Source organism: Syngnathus leptorhynchus, chromosome 13, assembly GCF_054491065.1.
Source record: "Syngnathus leptorhynchus isolate UIUO chromosome 13, UIUO_Slep, whole genome shotgun sequence".
NCBI lineage: Eukaryota > Metazoa > Chordata > Actinopteri > Syngnathiformes > Syngnathidae > Syngnathus > Syngnathus leptorhynchus.
The window spans coordinates 4,620,207-4,639,846 of NC_141207.1; the positions used below are offsets into that span (position 1 = coordinate 4,620,207).

The following is a 19,640-nucleotide window of genomic DNA, read 5'->3' on the forward strand; positions in this document are numbered from 1 at the left end:
AAGGAGGAGGACAGGCATGGGGGGGTCAGTATAAATGGAGAGTGAGAGGTGGGTAGATAAAGAGGGGAGAAGGTTTGTTTGGGGGTGGCGGGTGCAGGTGAGGGGAGATGTGGAGACACAAGCAATGGAGAGTGAGAGGTGAGTGGCTGGAGGAAGAAAACAAGTGGAAGTAGGCGTGAAAGATTTGATCATGGAAACTATCAGATGTTCAGGCCGTGACACATTTATGGAGTGGTACAAGCAGACTTAACAGAATCCTGCAAAGTTTGGATGATTTTAAGTCTGTAGCATGTCCACCATATAGTAGGAAAAACAGCTACTATATTACGTTTGTAACTTTATTGTTGGGGGAAAATGGCACATTTTAAACATATAATGCTTAATTTTGGTAACTATCCAGAGTAACACACATGCAAGTCACCGTTGGGATCATTATTAAGGTATAGATATCCTAACATCTTGAACCACATGAGAAAATTCATTTCAGCACCATGGACAGCTCATCACTACTGCTCTATGACCTGCAGTGCTTTCGAAGCTGGATTTGCTCAATCAGCGTGAAGATTTGGGAAGAAATAACGGTGGCTGGTCTTTCCTGTGACATGGCTATATAAAAGCCACCTCTACTCTTGGTGGATGGAACTCATCACCATCCTCTAATGACGTCTCTCCCTTTCTCTACAAGCAAGTAACCGTCCACTACTTGGCTTTCATTCCCCATCTCGCTCTGTGTGCGAGTGTGCTCTCCGACTGATAAGAGAGTAGCCCGGGCTCCTCTCCTGGCCCGGAGGGAGTGACAGAGCGTGACCGAAACTGTAGTCCCAAACCAAACACAAGTGGAAATTGGTCTATGGAGCAGGATCAATAGTGAATTAGCCAGTACGCTGCTTCTACGGGCTGCTCACTCAGCTCCGAGCCGATGATCCATTAAAAAGGCCATGAGTGGTTCCAAGAGTGGCCTCTACAGCTTTGTGTGAGCTACTCACAAAGTACCAAGGAACTGAGGAAGTCCTGACAACTTCACAAGCTTTAAACAGTAAGCTGATATTTTGGAATTGGCCATTAAATTGGGGGGTATCAAAAAGGGTATCATTTTAGTAAGCTTTTAAAAAGTGTGACTTCAACGATCAAATTATGAAATGACAAGTGATCACTGATATCTCTCAATCTGATCCAGCTGATTAAATGAATGATTAAAATCTATCAAGGATGTCCTCTAGCAAGACACTTAACCATACACCCCATATAGGTTCCATTTTAAAAGCTGAATAAACAAATGATGCTTGACCTTAGCGCTGCCACTGTACTTGTAGTGTGTGACTAAAATACAATCGTATTCTTCTTAGAGACATACAGTAGTGAGGGGGGCAGTAGTTAGGGAGTTCCTCATGTCTTAAAATGTGATGTATTCTCTAGTGCTGAGATGTTCTCTCTGGTGCAGGTGTGAGAGCTCAACTAAACTAACCCCACTGTCCATCCCGACTCCAGGTGTGTGTGTTTGTGTATATGTGTGTGTGGTGATTAATGAGCAGGAGGCCCTGATGGATTGTCCTGATCAGAGAAGGGACAGCGTACTCTAGACATACACACATATAGAAACACACACATACGCAAACCAGGAAGGTATAGACTGCTAAAGAATGCAAGAACATATGTAAACACACAGATCTAAATATAAACACATGCAAACTCAAGCATCCGCTCAGTCCATTATATTAAGAAGAGTCATCTCAAGCACCACTTGCCACCTGCCCCACACACACACACACACACACACACACACTCTGACGTGCACACCTGGTCTAGCAGAAAGAACACGTGACCCCCGTGGGCCGGCACCATCATCATCTCATCTCTCTTTTGAAAGTTGTAATCAAGAGATGAAAGGTATCTGGGTAGCTGCAGGTGAGGCAAACACACACACACAGACACACACAGACACACACATGCGCATGCAAGGTCAAACTGGTTTGTGGGTTCAGACGTTGGGTCGCTGTCATGACCATGCCATGTCGATTGTTTGACTGAGTTCTTAAGGAGATTTACGTCGACTGAGCCGGAGCTCGCTAGGCTCCGGTGCATCACATTTTGAATGTCCCATTTTGCAACGCAAACACATGCAAAAGTATGGATGTACCCCCCCCCCCCTCCCGTCCCGCACCGAGCAGACTGATAAGGCTTGCTTATCAGAAAAGAAAGGGGAGGGGGGGAAGTTGAGGGGTCGCCGTGTGATAATGGCTTTCACCAAATCCCTCCTCTGTCACAGATTAAAATGCCTTGCTTGGAGAGCATTAGCAATCTCTCTTTTCATCTGTCTCCCCTTTTTTTTTTTTTTTCTCGTCACTGTGCCGCCGAGTGCCATCGGATTTCTGAGCCAATCTATTGTTACAGGCCTGCCACACATACAAGGAGAAGTCAACCTCAATCTGATAGGCCATTGTCTTATTCTCCCCATCGCTGATTCCTGCTCATGGTATTGATCGTGAAGCTGCCCCCACCGCACACACACACACACACACACACACACACACACACACACACACACACACACATCGTTCTGTGTGAAGGAGTGAGTTTGTCTGCGAACGCATATTTGAACTCGAGTCAATCCGTTTGATCCAAGTAACATAAATTAAACGGGAAAAAAATAAGCATACTATAGCAAGCTACAGAAAAAAGACGGATGATTAAGAATCACCGCAAAAAAATATATATCTTGAAAAGTTTACTCTGATAAAAAAATATATCTGTCAACTCCCAAAGAATGAAAATTGCCGTTTCAAGAATAATTTCTGGGGGAAAAAAATGGTTCGGCAGAGATTTGCACTGTACTGAATACCGTTCAAGTTGTCTTTGTAGAGGCCGATTCTTGGTGTAGCTCTCATTACACCGTGTGGGTATACCTAATAAAGTGACCAGTGAGTGCTACTTCTCTACCACTAGTGCTTCCTTCTACCCTTTTTCCTTTCCTCCGCCATGCCTCACAGGTCCATCTGTCAGCCCTCTATAATTATGAGGAGTGAGAGTAATGTGTTGCAGTATGAATAGGATTGTCGGCCTGATTGTGATGTATCGGCTTTCATTACCATGTCCAGGGCTGTGGCCTTCGCCATGTAGGAAATCCTATTTAGGCCCTAATTTAGGAGCCTCCCCCCGACCGTCCCGCCTGATAGCAATCACGCACAGTAATTGTGTGCTGGGGCAAATGACAAGAGTGGAGACTCAGACGTAGAGGGAGGGGGAGGATGGAGGGTCCTGACAATGATATATCTGCATAGTTTTATACTCAAGTTATTCTGTGCCCAATATTTTTGTTTGCCATGCACTTGGGTGGTTTGTCCGTACGATAATAATTTAGGGGCCGAGTCGACTTTGATGTGACGTTATGATGGACAATGTCTCAACAATAGCGCTAATTGGTAGGAGGGATTGCACTAACTCAATAATTATGATTTATGGGATAATCTGTTGGGAATATCTCATAGAAAATTCCTTGATTTGACAACAACATGTCGCCAGCCCTGGAGCAATCAATATTTACACATTTCCCATGTCCAAGTATCAAAATATTTCATTAGTTCCTGTTTAGGCGGGACTTATTTTCTGTGATAACATTGAAGTAGGTCTGACTCTACTTATCGGCGAGGAGATAATCAACGTCTAATTGACTCATTTAAATACTGTTTGCCTGCAGGAAGGCCTTTGCGTTAAATGTTTGATTGCCCTCTTATTATCTGTCATTAATCCCCTCTGCTCTTAATAAGGACTTTATGGGGCTTTTTTTTCTGGCGGGGGGGGGGGGGGGGTCGTCTACCTCAATCGTCACTTTGCATAATTAAGTAGAATATTCCAAAATATGGAAAGGAAGAGGCACTCAGGATTTGACTAATGGTCTTTGTGGCAAAGAATTCCAATTACGAGCAAGCTTTTGCATTTTATGTTCTGAATCGGGTCATGATTCATTAGTTTGGGTCAATGTGGGTTGAAGGCGTTGGCTCTTCTATTTTTTATACACCTCGAACCACGATATTGGTAATATATTTTTTTTTACACCTGTTGTGTTTGAGAATCGAGGGACATCCGCACTTCACCGTGCGCTTTTGGAAGATATACTGTACAGCAAACTTTTGCCATCCGTTAAAAAGTGTCAACGAGGTCGACAGGGCGAGACACAAACTTGTCTGTGTTTATTGCTATTATTTTAGATTGCTGTAGACTGAGCTCCGCCCTAATCTCTGTTGGGAACTTACTGGGCGAGCATGACAAATGGGCGGTAGAGACTCAGGCAAGCGTTGGCTCCGTGGAGAGGCTCAGAATGGAAGTCTCACTAAACTCGGTTCACCCTGGATCGTCTTTGCTATGGCCTACGCTAACTCCACAAGTAGAAAGGCTACGAGCAAATAAGTAGAAGTCCCCATAAATTCCTTGCAAGGGTATGCCACATATCATTTGCTATACCAAAAAAAATCCAAGATTCAAGACAGGAGTGGTATAAAAAGTACAAAACATAAAAATAACTGTTTGGTGACTTGCTTCATGTTTCTCATTGCTACAAGCTCGCACCAATAATATATTTTTAGCCTTTTGGATTAAGGTTGAAACAACAAACAAGAGTTTGCATTACCTTGTTCTGGAGGACAGAAAATGCATGTAAAATTTGAGGCTATATTTAATTGTGGAATGCTGTTTACATGGAATTATATTTCTTCTTTTTGAACACAGTGACTTTGTGGTTAGCGCATCTGCCTCACAGTTGAGAGCGTTTGGGTTCTTCGGTGATTTTCTGGGTACTCTGGCAAGTAAAAAAAATTCCGCTGGGCTTTAACTCACCCAAATGAATCCAATGATTAGAAAATAGTTACTGGATATAATTCAGAATATTTGTATTTCATTAAATGGTACACCTAATGAAGTGGCCCGTGTGTGACACACAAAAAGCCTTTCCTATTTCCAATTTGCCCCAACAATCCAGGTCAGATGGACGAGTTGACGCCTTGCCTGCTCTACTTTAGTGTACGGCATGAATACGAGCACGTATAAATGACTTCAGTATAATGGGGTGGTCGTGTGGATGTACTCTGAGCCATGACAGTGACAGCGCATGGGAATAGAACGCATGGAAGCCTGCAAACACCTCTCCATCCCCTTTGTGCTCTATGCTCCTCTGCGCCCCGCTGCCTCTCAGCCACGGGATCAGCTGCAGACGCTAATGAAACGTCAGTCAGGTAATTGAGGTTCTGGCGGTGGCGGGCCAACCAGGCAAGCAGGCGGGCCCGTGAGGGCGATGACACGAGAATGCCGACAGAACCCGGCAATACTCCCCCCCCCCCCCCCCCCCCCCTCCTCCTCCAATGGAGTTTCACAGCGGCGGCTGCTCCGGAAGCAGCAGGGTGTAAAATATTGTGTTTATGCTGACTTTTCTCCATCTCTTCCTTTTTGGGCACAATGTTGTTAACCACATGTTGTGCCAGCAGTGGTGGAGTCAGAGGTTAAAATATTTTGTTATGGCGACTCAGAGTGATGTTGCCAGCGACGTCGCTTACTGACCTGCACAGCAACCCCCCCCCCAGCCCCGGTGAGTTATGGGTAATGTTTAATTCTTTTGCTGTGACAGCTGTGGATCCACAAATTGGATTTCTTACGCTTTGTTGGGATTGTGTTTGAGCAGGTAAGGAGATGAATGAAAGACATTGGCTGCAGCGCTCGGCTGAGGTCCGTCATATTTGACGCTCTCGCTCACAAATCAAGTTTCTTTCTGACTGTCGTGGCTCGACCTCAGGTGGAGCTGTTTTATCCGAGTGGGCAATCACACGTCTGAACTTGGCGGGATGCTTTGTGACACCGTTGCTGACTTCATTACGTAGTACATGCAATCTTTGAAAAGTCAAATATATGGACAAGGTGAATGACGTATAGTTCACAATTGTTTTGACCACCGGCGAAATATGGTTGGTCGCCCCAGGTGCCAGACCAGATAATTAAATTTGGGATGTTTTTTGATTTTTCTGGGATCTGTTTCAACATTTTCACTCATCCCTCATATGTAACATGTACAGAATAATTTTTGGAGGGTTGGTAAAATTTCCAGATGTTTCTTTGAGGACCTTCTAAGTTAACCTTAGCACGCCTCCCTTCAAGGAAAAAAAACATTCTAGCTCTGCCAGTGTTTTGTCCCCCAAATTAACACATCAAACATGTCAATTGAAATCAATCATCCATGTTGTTTAATTGCTTTTATCTAATGATCAAAATGAGATCAACGTGGTATGTGTTTCCATCCATAACAATGTAGGTGAGTTTGAAGGACAACGATTGACCTGAGAATAGAAACGGGGAATAGGAAGTCTCGATTTAGTCCAGTCTCTGTCCTCCATTCCTACACTACACTCAGCTCTTCCTCCCCGAGGCTTTAACGAAAAAGAGGGACAGTGAGGTTAATGCTTGGCTGTAAGCACTGCTTAGTACTAGTGATTGGGTTGCAGAACTTCCCCCACAAGCAAGCAAAAAAAAAAAAAAATCCAGTGCAAATGACTTCCACTGTCCAACCCTGTGGGCATTTGTGATTTTCAACTCCTCTTCTTTCCACCCTTTGCTATAGTTTTGCGTCCCACAGAGGTCATAGGTGAATTTGATGTGATGATTAAAAGTTTTCCCCCTCAAGGTGACCTCAATACCAGTGGAGGTGACAGTCAAAGTCGGCGACGTGAAGATGAGACATGTAGGTGACGATTTGTTCGGGGCACATAGTGAAGCTCTGATACATACATGCACTACACAGGATGCTCGGATGATGCCCCGCCTCTTTTTGTTGCAATCAATGATTGTATGTGACATGATAGGTATAAAGTGGCGAACCTCGGAAAGGAAGCATGGACAATCTAATCATTGTCACACCAATGATTACCACAAGGCGTGATGCATTTGAAGAGGCCTCTATCACATCTGCAATTACCTGCCTCTTCCTACATTAAGCCCCGTCGCTACACGGGCTTCTTCCTAACTGCATGTTCAATCACTCGCACCGGCACCAGCCGATCGGTGCGGCCGAGCGAACCCCTTCCGCCCGACACTGACGTATGCTCACGATTAGCTCGGATACAGTTCAATTATGATAAACAGCCCGTTGCACCTCTTAGGCTGTGATTAAAGCTTTCAGCCGAGTCTTGATAAAGAGCTCTCATCAACACCACGTACACCACACCACACTTTTCACGTCGACGTTGCGAAACACACCGAAAAAACCCGGATCGGGCTCTTCTTTATCATTCACATGCGACCGGTGAAGTAATACGCATTGGCGCCCTCCGATTTTTTAATTTAGCCTATAGTATTTATTAATAATCTCCACCTTTTCAAAGTCCAACTTACACGATATACCCACCGCCTCGGCTGTATGACTTAAGATAGGTTTAGATATTGAGAGATAAGAGGGTGAGCAGTTTTGATGAATGGATGAGCAGTGATGAAGAGGAGATATCAGAAAGAGAGGAGCATTAATCCTGCATTGGGCCGTGGCTATGGAGCTTGTGTGGGGGGGGCTGTGTGAGGGAAGGAGGGGGCAAAAGAAAGATAGCCTCTTGGCTGTGTTCTGTCAAGGGAGAAATTACACATTTACGGAGGTTTTTTCAAGCAACGACGGGCACCATAGATCAAACCGCTGGATTTATGAGCCAATTTTCAACATGAAATATAGACACAGAGAATCAATTTTACCCATGTTTACTTGCCTTCGTTTTTCTTTCTTTCTCTCTAAATCAAATGACACACGAGACAAGAGTTTGGAATCCTAATAGCGTGGCGTAAAAATGGAAATCCAATTTAACTACATTATTGGGTGTTGTTTAAAGGAAAAGTGATCGAACAAAATTCATCCAAATCAAAAATTATTAAAATTGTTTGTTATTTACATTTTACACAATGCCTGTTTCTTTGGAGCACAACTAAAATTGCTGAGTTAAAAATTTGACAGACCCGGGAAGTTTTTGAGATTGGTTTGTACAAAAACTGGGTTATTTTGTGGAAAGCGACCCAAGATGTTAATTTGACCCAACTTCCTGGGTCTGTCCAATTTTTTAACCCAAATTGGTTGTTTTTGGCCCAATAGTTTTAAGAGTGAATTGGGGTTTACACTATATAAATCAGAAAATCCAAAGTTATATTTGAACAAACTATTCAGTAAGACTAATATTTCTTAAAAAATAAATTACAAGTCAAAACACTTGACACTATTACATTGAAGCATTTCCCAGCACTCACGGCAACCCAGTTAACAATATTGGTGTGTATGTAATTAAACATACGCAGTGATCTCCATTTCCGGGCCAACATGTTAACAATTTGCATAGAAATGATGTCAACATAGGTTAAATGACACCATTGACACGCAATTAGCGGAATTATCAGGAGGGAAACTAATTACATCCCAATGACTGTGCCAACACACTGATGGCTGCTTAATTATGGTGGTAATGAAGTCTTTACTTGTCACTTAATATAAATGACACAAAGCAAAGAAGTCATGAATCTACATTCTCCCTGGCAAATGCGTATTCAGAGGTAATTTTCCTAACCTTAAAGTCTCTGACAAGGGTGCCTGGAATGTAAAAAAAAAAATCTGAGGTACAAGCAAGTGAAAAAACACAATGAGGTTTATTTATTAAACATTGACTCAAGACTCATCAAGGTCACCTGAGGACAAACAAAAAAAAAACAAGTCCACGGTGATGAAACGGAGCTCATCAGAGTATACAAAACACAACATTGTCGCGTTATTAGTACACAAAAACAAGTGTGTCTCGAGAGCTTTGCGGATTGTGGTCTTCTCACTCCGGAGCCGTCTCTTTCATTCCCTTTCATTTCAATTACAAAGTCATCCCCATCTTCTTTCCCGTGTCTCGATTAGCTCAACCTGGCAATTTACAGTTGATCTTGCTCTCATCTAAGGCGGAACATTGGCGAAAGCAGGTAGAAGAGCAGTAATGGAATGAAATGTCACTCAGATGTTGCCTTTGTCCCAATAATGGTGAGCAGACTGAGCCCGGATGGTTCAGGCAAGTGCCATTTAGTAGCTGAGAAGATGCGTTTGTGACTGTATCTGTGTGTGTGTTTGTTTGTTTGTTTGTGTGCGCTTGCATGAGACATCTTGCCGCGTCTCTCGCATGTTCACCGGTCACATTTTCTGAAGGCGAGCCCTCATTCCCGTCCCCGCCTTGTACCAGTCTACATCAGGGTTTCTTCACCTTCTTCACTGATGAAGAACTGGATGCTGATTCTCTCCGCTTGCGCTGAAATGCGATAAATGGTACAATGAAGTCAATTTAGGAGTAACTCCACTTCACTCTCTCTCAAATTGTAAGATTCCATTTCCCTTGAATGACCATTGTTGTTATTGTGCCCGTGTCAACTACTGTTGACAGATAGCAAACTCACCGAGTTGGGGGTCAGTGGAGCTCCCACCACATCAATGATCTGCTCCTTGGCTTCAACCTTGATGTCATCTGTGCCGGGCCACACTTGGCCTTCACCCACCGGAGTGGAAGCGGTCATGCTGTTGGTGGCAGCGGGTTCTACGCTTTGCGGCGTAGACGTGGCCAAAATCCCGCACGCTCCTCCGTTTCCGACCTTTAGCAGGGCTTCGTAGCGGTGTCGCAGCATCTGTTGTTCGTACTCACAATTGCTGTGCGCCTGCTTCAGCTCATAGAGAAGGACCAGGTCGCTTCGCAGCTCATTGAACATCTGCACAATTTCTTCTGTCGGCATTGGGTTGAGATCTTGGGTACAAAAACAACAATGTTAAAAAAGATCAAATTCATTTAAAGATGAGGTCAAAAAATAGGGGTCAACATTGGCTCAATTAATTGAACAAATATTCAAAGACATTTATAATATGGTTAGTGCACCACAAATTGACAAAGTTGAGATCTAATGATCCTATATATGTATGAATTGCCAACAAAAGGCAAACTTCCATGCAGTGTGTCTGTTGCAATGGAGGAAAGAAAAACTTACACTCACCCACTCCTTGATCCACCAGAATCTGCTCAATTGCCTTGATCTTCTTCTGGCCCACAGAGCCTGGCAGTTTCATCTTTAAATGACACAAAAATACAGCGTATGAGCGAGACACACTCAGATATATGACTGAAGGTAGGCAAGGCGTATGATGAGAAACAAATAAGGCTCTTTAATTCATATGAAATGCACTTCAGCGGGCCAGATCAAAATGTTTTCATTCACTGAACTCTGTCGGACTGATTAGCAGGAGGAAAACTCCACTCCATAGTTCATCGGTCTTGGAAGATGAATAAGGCTCCAACCATTGCTGGCTCTTACAAATACCGGTACTAACATGTCAGCAGCAAAATTAATCATTGCGGTGCTAATGAGGGATAGGGAGTAGAAGTTAAACGTTCTGGCTGGAGTGTCTTGTTGATGTTAAAACTTAAATAAACCGGTACAACGTTTAGGTGTTTGGTTCCTGAAAAGTGATGCAAGGATTCTGCTTGATGTCAGCAATATGTTGGAAGCAGGTGACATACCACCACCAAAAAAAAATAAAAAAATGTGTTGAAGCAGTGTTACTTACCCTCTGGCTACGCAGGGAAACTCCAGAAGATTTAAAATCTGGGAATTTGATGCCTGCTGTCTCTGGAACAGCCTGAAAAAAAAAAAAAAAAGATTAGTGTTGAGTTTTATTGACACTGTCAGAGAGGTTTAAGACACAATAATAAAAATTGAACCACATAAGATGATGATGTTGATGCTTGAGTGCTTACAGGTTTTTCTGTTTCTCTTTTTTGTGGAAGCTTCTTTTTGGAAACTCTCTTTTCGGCACGTCTCAACTCTGTGGTTGTGTCAGCGGCTTTTATGAGCTTCTGCAGATCTTGAGCGTTTCTCTCCCGCTCCTTCTTCCTTGTTTCAATCTTTCTCAGCTCTTGGATCAGATATTCTTCTTCTGCCACCTGTAGGCAAAACAACAGAAGCACAAGTGACTTTAGCAGAGCAGACAAACTAATCGAAATTTTCCTCCAGAACACTTTCTTTTCAGTTTTTAACATTTTGCCCATAACAAGCTATATATTATGTAAATGTGATCAAACAATTTTGCTTAGTGTGCAATTGCACAACTTAAATAGTGTACTATAACAATTAATGAATTATGGGAAAGCAAGGTTTCTCACTTGTTCAGGGGTACGATTAAAGAGTTTGTCCAGTTGCTCTTTGCGTCGCCTTTCATGACCAGCATCAAAGATGTAGATCTTGGGGTCAGTCCCTGAAGGCGCACGGACCTTGGTCAGCTTGCCGCAAATACCATAGTAGCGCTCTTTGAGATCTTCTACAGACCGTTTCTGTAAGACAGAGAACTTTGTTATTACTGAGAAGAAAATGAGGACTTGTTATTTGGCTCTAATTCTGTAATCTTTAATGTACAATAATGCAAAGAATGAAGGGTTGCTTACTCTGTACTGCTGATGATCATAGCGGTCATGAACTACTATAAAACGCAGGTCAAAGCGTTTGCACAGGTCAAACAGGTGGTCCGTCTCTGCTTTGGTCCAGCTGTCATCGTGGAGATGCAGCTGGTATTCCTGCTCCGAATACACAGGTACCTGTACTGTCTGTTTGGGGAACCAGGAATATGGTGAAAATGTACATATTAGAAAGAAAACAGCTATGTCTTCTGGCCATAGGGAGTTCTCAAGTCTCACCTTGTTGAAACGAGCAAAAGGATAGTCTTTGCCTTCTTCTGCCACCCGTCGCCAGTGGTGGAATATGGCACCATCCCTTCGAGCGGGATTACTGAAGGACATCCACTTCCAGGGACGAACCTTTTTACAGCCCAGTTTGGCTTTGACTGTTCTGTAACCCTGGGTGGTGTCACTGGGAAGCAGTGGAGGCGCATCCCTGCGGAATGTCAAAAACCACAATTTAATTATCTTATACCTACAAATAAAATGATGCGTGTATGGAATAAGAGAATGAAAATATGCACAGTTAAAATGTTAGGATGTTGTTAAGGTGGGAATTCAAAAGTGTCATGAAATTAAGTAGTGTGGAGTAATTCATCAGCTACAGTACACAAGTCACATTGAATCCAACACATTGGACACATGACACATAAAGCACTCATTGAATGTTGATTCAATCTTAAACTGGACAAACAAACACTTAACTGAAAAATACATACTTTTTATCAGAATACAGCAGCGCATAGACCTCTCTGTGCATTCCCTCTGGCCTCTTGAAGGTCAATGTTTCAGTTGTTTTCTTGGACTTTTTCTGGTATGGATAAAGAAATGGATTACCTACCAACCAACCACACCTTTCACATTCGGCATAATAAATCATAATTCATATGGATTCTTCTTACAAGTTGTAATAAGTACTGTTTAACACTCACCTTGTCAGAATTGATGAGGTCTTTCTTGCTGATCGGGCCATCGTTATCCCCTCCCGTCAACTCCAAAATGTCCCTCACATCAGCACCGGTAGCCATGATGCTATGCTATCAACTGACGCTCCACACAATTCCTAAATATAGCGTGTTCATGTACCAGCGCTTTTTATTGACGTCTACAGAACGCGTTGCGTGGCGCAAACTAAGACTAAAGCTATCATTTCTGCTATCTATTTCCACAGAATCACACAGGACCACGATATACACGAGACCTATTTTGTTAAGTAATCTAGTAGATGGAGGTACGATGAAGGTTTATCGTAACGATTACAATTGTTTGGTTGCTATCGTTCTGGTTAGCTAACATATAGCTTGTATTTTTTCCGGCTCCCTCGCTGGCGTCTTCTTCGTTTTCTAAGAGGGGTCGCGATTATACGAAATGGCGCCACCAACAGGAATGGAAGGTTTCATGTACTTACGGTGCAGTGAATAATCGTGTCTACTGCTTTTCAAATTGTAGCGTCTGGAGCTCTGATTTTGTTCTGAATTCAATCAATTGTCTGATATCAAGAATTAAAATATAGGTGGATCATACATAGCCCATTTTCGCTTGCAAGTGATTAAATTAATATAAAATATATTATTGAAGCCGTCCCACCCTCTACTGTTCATACATTGGAAGCACAACCATAACAAGTTAGGCAAGTCTGTTTTATAAAAAGTGGCAAAACTATTCCAGAAGTGTGTTTGACACTAAATAAAAGATTGCAAAGATATCATTGAAATAATATTTCGAAAAGGAAATAACAGCACTTGATTATATTTATAAACCTATATTTTTCATGAACCTGACATGCATTCATATATTTTGGTATTAAAATAATTCCACACAAAAAAAGTTTAACAAACACACGTCGCATTTATTTAGGCGATCAGAGGTCAGCGAGACAAAACATGCAGTAAATATAAACGTACATGTGCTTTTATTTTGAAAGGAATGAACGTAAGTATGTAGCGCTTTATAATTTGAAACGTCTACATCCGCCCTTCTCGAATCTTTTCTCCGCCATTTTCAGATCGTCTTGCGCACTCTTCCGCTTGGTCAACTGCAGTCTGTGTGCTTATTTTTAAGAGAATAACGCATTCATCATTTGCAATCAACCTATTGTCAAACACGATGTCCAACGAGCAGACCGAAAATACTTCGGACACAGCTGTGGAGCAGCAGCAAGTCCAGCAGCAGCAGCAGCAGTCGCCGCAGCAACAAGGGTAATGCCCACGCTTCAACCCTTTCCTTTGTTAGCCCTAGCTAAGCTAACTAGCTAGCTCGGTGACCAACGCATACACGATTGTGACGATTTTGGGACATCATGGAAACATCATGCTAAATAAAAGTTTTTCGTAGACGTTATCGGTGACGGCGTCCCACTAAATATTTTTTTTAATGAGCTCGGTCTGCCTGATTCCTGGTTATATCGGTATTTAAATACTCGCTAGGGACGCGCAGCCATTTTACTTTGGACTGCTGATCGACGCTGCGTCAGCAACCTGTAAAATGAATTAAGAAAGTTTTAAATTGTGTTTTTATTTCAATAACAATTGTGTATATTTTCCACGCTAACTTGAATACAGTCGTTTTGGTCACTGGTTTTCACAGTAGCAATAATCCACCTGTCTTAATCAACCACCATTGCCTCTTAAATTAACTGTAGATTAACATAATCTACTTGAGTAATGGATTATATAAGGATTTTTTTTCTTTCTCCCTTTCAGAGACATGAACGGGAAGGTCAAACAAGAGGCCAATGCGAGCCGGAAGGAGAGGCCCCAGAAGAGAGGTGGAGGTGGACGCTTTGAACCCTACGGAAATGTGAACAAGAGATACCGAGTTTTTGTCAGCAACATCCCCTATGATGTGAAATGGCAAGCTCTTAAAGACTTGATGAAAGAAAAAGGTAAGGGTTCTGGATTATGAGGTTTATTCAGTCCACATGATCGAAGTGGAGTGTGGTAGTTTCGGGGTCTTTGATTGGACTACTAGAGTTGGGATTTTCCAGTTGCAAATGCTCTTTAGAGAAATTGTGTTGTTTGGAACAAGGGCCCCAATGTAGTTTTGTGGTCAGCTAATGATTTGCAGTAGGTTTGCACGGAGGCTGTCGGTCAGTCAGAATGACCATTTCAATTTGATACATATGTTAATTATTTTGTAAAAAAAAAAATGTCCAGTGGTTTTTGAGAAGTCTAATTCCTGATGCCGCATTATAAATGAGTAATAGTTTACGGCGTGTGCTAACTGAGATGATTTTAACTTAAATGACAGATAATCTGTCTTGCTCTCACTTGACAATAAAACTTGTCCATTTGCCCCCACATAATGTGAAAAGTTTTTAGAGGGGGCTGGGAAATCCCCTTTCCAATGTACATGATGAATTTTGGTCTGGTCCACCATTGTGAGTTTTCCCCAATCCTTGTCTTTTAAAAAAAAAAAACGTTTTTAAAGTAATTCAGCATCTCTGAGCTTGTAAAAGCATATTTTATAATGCCTATAGAGGACCCTTTAGGAAGGGCTAACTGGTATTTATCTGACTGTGGAGTTAAATCTCATTTTCTTCTTTTAGGTGTGTCCTTGACAAGCAAAATGTTTTCTCAGCAGGTCTCCATGTTGTGCCAATCGAAGACGTGTGTTGGGATTGTTTGGGGTACAGGTCTACAAAATGAAACAACTTCTTACGTCACACTGTCCTTGTCTTTAGAGGTTTGGTCCATTTTTGTTGACTAGGCGCCGTATCAGGAGTGAAGGCTGTGGTCGATGCTCAAATCTAAATTGTACTTTATAAAACGGTGCACTAAGAAATCACCTTTTCTCACTCTTGTGCTCATAAATATCGTCGCTGTAGCCGAGGTTATGGTAGTAGGCTATTTTCTATAGGATTAGACAGACTCAGCTGTTTGATATTTATGCATTGACCGGAGGTTTATGATGGTGTCTCTGCACACAGGTTAGCAATGAAGCGAGTTATGGTTTTGAACAGGGTTTGAATACTCTCTAAAACAATTTGTCAATCTCCAAGTAGGTGTTTTATTTCCAAATGGGAAAACTTTGCATAGCCAGAGTCCTTTGGTCTGGTGCTTTGGGAGAATCCTTTAAAAGGACAGGACAGGGCTAAGGAGTACATTTTTTTGGTTAAGAAAAAGTTTGCTTTTTGTAGACCTGTACCATATTGTGCCGCGACAGAGGTGCTGGAGGAAGGCTCGGCCGGGACTGCCGGTCTGAGCTCGCCGGCCACCATTCTTGTTTCTACTCTAAACCCCAATTGTTCTCTCGGCTTCTCTCCCTTGGTGTGTGTCGTCTGGGATCTGATTTGTAGTGGGTGAGGTAACGTACGTGGAACACTTAATGGACGCAGAAGGCAAATCAAGGGTAAGTGCAAATACATACAAATACACCATTTTTGAACTGTCCTTGACAAACTTGTGTTTGTCAGCTGTAGTCTCTCTTTTTATCGTTGGGCGATTGTCAGACTCCGAAACGTGATGGAGTGGATGAGATTGTGACATGTCGGAGACGTGTCCTTTGTGTCCTTGACGTGAGGTCATTTTTGGGTTGATGATCTGTAAGGACTTCAGCTTTCTCTTAGATGTGAGATAGTCCTAGTCACACACAAGCGTACCTATTTGGTTGCTGGAATTTCTTCCAATGAGTCTGCAAGTGGCGGTCGAAGGTTCCTAATGATGGTTGTGTAATCCCAAAATATTTTTCCAAAGTAGAATCTCTTTGCTGGAATAGTAACCTCCAATATCTCTGTATTGAGGAATCCAATTTCATTGTGGATTTCCTCTTTTGGATGTTGGAAAGACAAAAATAAGCACAAGTTTTGTGTTATTGCCGAGAGTTTTGTTAAGTAATTGAATAGTTGTGGCGCCTGTTGTGGCCGAGGATTTAAGCGTGTGGTAATGTATGTTTTGATGTGCATGATCTTCACTTTGTGTTTAATAAAAAGGCCTTGTGAAATCTAGTTACGATTTTTCTAACTTGAATCCACTTTTTCATTCTGGGTTGTTCCGTGGTCTTCAATCAACAAAGGGTTGTGCGTAAGTATCTTTTTTTTTACTTAAATCATGTGACATTTCAATAGTGTACTTTGTATGACATTGCCATAACAGATTGTTTCTGGTTTGCTAGTGTGGTTGAGTTCAGGACTGAGGAGCTCATGAGGAAGGCAGTGGAGAAGGTCAACAAGCACAACCTCAATGGCCGTCCCCTGAAAGTGAAAGATGTAATCCACCCAAACGATTGTGATTAATCTCCTTCTCCCCTCCTCTCCCAAATGCTCACCAATGGTTATTTTTGCTTAGGACCCTGATGGTATGATTGCTCAAAGGGAAATCAACAAGGCACAAGGGGTTGGAGGCCCCCACGGTGGAATGGGTGGAATGGATCGCATGAATATGGAGAGAATGGGCCCTGGACCGAATGGCCCCATGATAAACATCCCTCCTAGCCTGATGAACAACCCGACTATTCCCATCGAGGTCATCCACGGCCTGCAATCGGGCAGAATTGGCAACACAGTCTTTGTTGCAAATGTGAGACTTAATATTATGGTGATGAAAACTAGGAATGTATGGACAATTGAATATTATGTCTGTTTCTTCAGCTGGACTACAAAGTGGGTTGGAAGAAGCTGAAGGAGGTGTTCGGCATGGCCGGCATCGTGGTGAGGGCCGACATCCTTGAGGACAAAGACGGGAAGAGCAGAGGGATGGGCACCGTGACCTTCGACATGCCCATCGAAGCGGTCCAAGCTGTGTGTATCCTTACAAAATGGCCACTTCTCATTTAGTCGTCTGAATCATTCTTGGGGAAAATCTCAAAAGACCTCCGGTAGATGACTTTTCCTGAACGACTTTGCAGCCATGTTGAACGGACAGCTGTTGTTTAACCGAATCATGCACGTCAAACTGGTATGTTGCCCACGTGGCCCGACGGGACATCTTATTTGCGCTATGATTTCATCAATTTTTCTCTCTTTTAGGATGAGAAGTCCATCCCCAAAGATTTTGGGCCACCCGACAGAGGTGTATCTCTTCCACGTAAGCAAACAAATGCACCACAGTAGCATTCATATCAAAAACAAAAATGTATCAAATCTGATGTCAGATCAAGTCTGAATCTTTTTTTTTTATTTATTTTTTATTCCATTCCAGGTGGGCTGAGTGGTGTTGGTTTGGGTTTGGGGCCTGGTGGGCAGCCTATTGATGCTACCCAACTGAACCGAGGCGGCGGAGGAATGGGCAACATGGGCATCGGAGGTTGTTAATTACTACCAAGTTCTTCTTTAAAAGAGAGCAAGGCTACATCTGGATACTCATTGTTCCCCTGTCTTCTCACTTAGGAATGGATGGAATGGGCTATGGCAACATGGCGAACCGGATGGGAGGTGTGTCCCACAACCCCAAAGATTTCTTTACAGGATTTCATGATGTTCATGTTCCAGGGCTTGTGTGCTATTGTGTGGTCTAAGATTTAGGAATGGACAACTTTGGAGGAGGAGTGAACAACATGGATCGCTTTGGCTCTGCTGGAATGGGCAGAATAAACGGTAAGCAGTGTTGATAGATTGAACTCTTAACTGTACGGCTTGCTTGAGATCCAATTGTTGCATCTCTTGCGATTTTTAGAGATGGACCGAGGAATCGGTGGTGGGTTTGACCGGGAATTTGGTCGAAATGAAATGGGCATGGCTCGCAATAATTTTGGAGATTCCTTCGATAGAGGTATGGGCCAATGTTCTCTGAATGGACTTCCAAAGCCGTACCAGACTGCACATGTAAGTCTTTTCTATTTTGACTCTTCTCCCATATGTAGGAAACGCCATGGGTATAGACCGCATGAATTCTGGGATGGACCGTCTAGGAACAAACATGGATCGCATTGGAGGGATGGATCGGATGGGCATGGATAGGATTGACCGGGTGCCTGACCTGGATAGGATGGGCTCTGGCTTTGATCGCCTGGGTTCCGGAATGGACCGACTGGGGCCCAATATCGACAGGCTCGGAGGTGGCCTCGACCGTATGAGCTCCAGTCTGGATCGACTCGGCCCAACTGGTTTCGACCGCTTGGGCCCATCCAATTTGGATCGCATGGGCTCTAATCTGGAATTTGGCACCCCTATGACCATGGATCGCATGGGCAACACCGGGCTTGACCGGATGTCCAGCAATTTTGACCGCATGGGCTCTACCGGAGGTCTCGATCGCTTTCAGTCCGGTGGCCTCGATCGTATGAACTCTGGAATGGACCGGATGGGCTCCGGCAACGTTGGCGGTCAGTTTGATCGTACTTCTGATTTGGATCGTGGCTTCGGTGGAAATTCCTTTGGAGGAACTGGAGCGGGAGGCTCTGGAAGTGGAGTGGGAAATATCCGAAAGGGATGCCAGATCTTTGTCCGCAATGTACGTTTCTCATCTTTTGGAGGGTTAGTGCCACTACAGAGACTTATTCATATGATTAACTTTGCCATTTACTTTTGCAGCTGCCATTTGACTTCACATGGAAGATGCTGAAGGATACCTTCAATACGTGTGGTAAGGTTGATAATGGTTAAACACATCATTGTTTATAATTCATTCCGTATTTTATGCGTTTTGGTCTGATTTTTTTATTTTTTTCCCCCCCCTGTGCATTTCTTTGCAGGCATGGTGCAGTATGCTGATATCAAGATGGAGAATGGCAAGTCCAAGGGCTGTGGTGTGGTTCGCTTTGACAACCCTGAGACCGCCGATCGTGCTTGTCGTACCATGAATGGCTATCGTCTGAATGGAAGAGAAATCGATGTTAGAATTGACAGAAATGCATAGATTGTTCTACAATTACACTATTGTCTAAATATGCCACACACTCTTTTCATATTCTATTGGTTTGGCATTTGTTATTGTGATATTGTTTTAGTAGACTGATTTTAGTTTGTAAAAGATGTTTTTAGTTTGTTAAAGCCATTTTTTCTGCCATGATTACTTTGACCACTTTGTATCACAAGGTGTTTTGATAATAAACTCAAACCATTAATCTTTCCCTGTTTTTCTCTTTGCTTTTCACACAAATATTTCTGAATGTTTTTCCCCCCACTGATAGCTGTGAACCTAGTGAGGATAAGCGCATTTATACCTTTGTTTACTTAGTTTAGAAATTTGTATTTGGAATCGGGGAGGATTGAGAAAAGTCACGCAATCATGTGCA

General features: G+C 42.9%; 2 protein-coding genes across 3 annotated transcripts; one reads left to right on the forward strand and one right to left on the reverse strand.

Annotated features, from left to right (window-relative positions):
- Positions 1-8,630: 8,630 nt before the first annotated feature.
- dmap1 (DNA methyltransferase 1 associated protein 1) lies at positions 8,631-12,829 on the reverse strand. 2 transcript variants are annotated; one of them, XM_085929088.1, is made up of 10 exons: positions 12,401-12,829; positions 12,188-12,279; positions 11,709-11,904; positions 11,460-11,618; positions 11,181-11,348; positions 10,776-10,961; positions 10,586-10,657; positions 10,015-10,087; positions 9,430-9,770; positions 8,631-9,284 (listed from the first exon to the last, which is right to left on the reverse strand). In XM_085929088.1, the coding sequence occupies exons 1-10, from the start codon at positions 12,494-12,496 to the stop codon at positions 9,225-9,227; spliced, it is 1,443 nt and encodes a 480-aa protein (XP_085785214.1). In that variant the 5' UTR covers positions 12,497-12,829; the 3' UTR covers positions 8,631-9,224. The 2 variants fall into 2 exon arrangements, with proteins under 2 accessions (XP_085785214.1, XP_085785213.1); XM_085929087.1 differs by having other exon boundaries at positions 10,009-10,087.
- A 623-nt stretch (positions 12,830-13,452) lies between these two features.
- hnrnpm (heterogeneous nuclear ribonucleoprotein M) lies at positions 13,453-19,473 on the forward strand. The gene is made up of 16 exons (XM_085928528.1): positions 13,453-13,666; positions 14,171-14,352; positions 15,766-15,818; positions 16,482-16,489; positions 16,581-16,674; positions 16,754-16,984; positions 17,056-17,209; positions 17,313-17,362; positions 17,434-17,491; positions 17,606-17,710; positions 17,794-17,838; positions 17,923-18,000; positions 18,080-18,175; positions 18,267-18,856; positions 18,937-18,988; positions 19,098-19,473. The coding sequence occupies exons 1-16, from the start codon at positions 13,575-13,577 to the stop codon at positions 19,259-19,261; spliced, it is 2,052 nt and encodes a 683-aa protein (XP_085784654.1). The 5' UTR covers positions 13,453-13,574; the 3' UTR covers positions 19,262-19,473.
- The last annotated feature ends 167 nt before the right edge of the window (positions 19,474-19,640 follow it).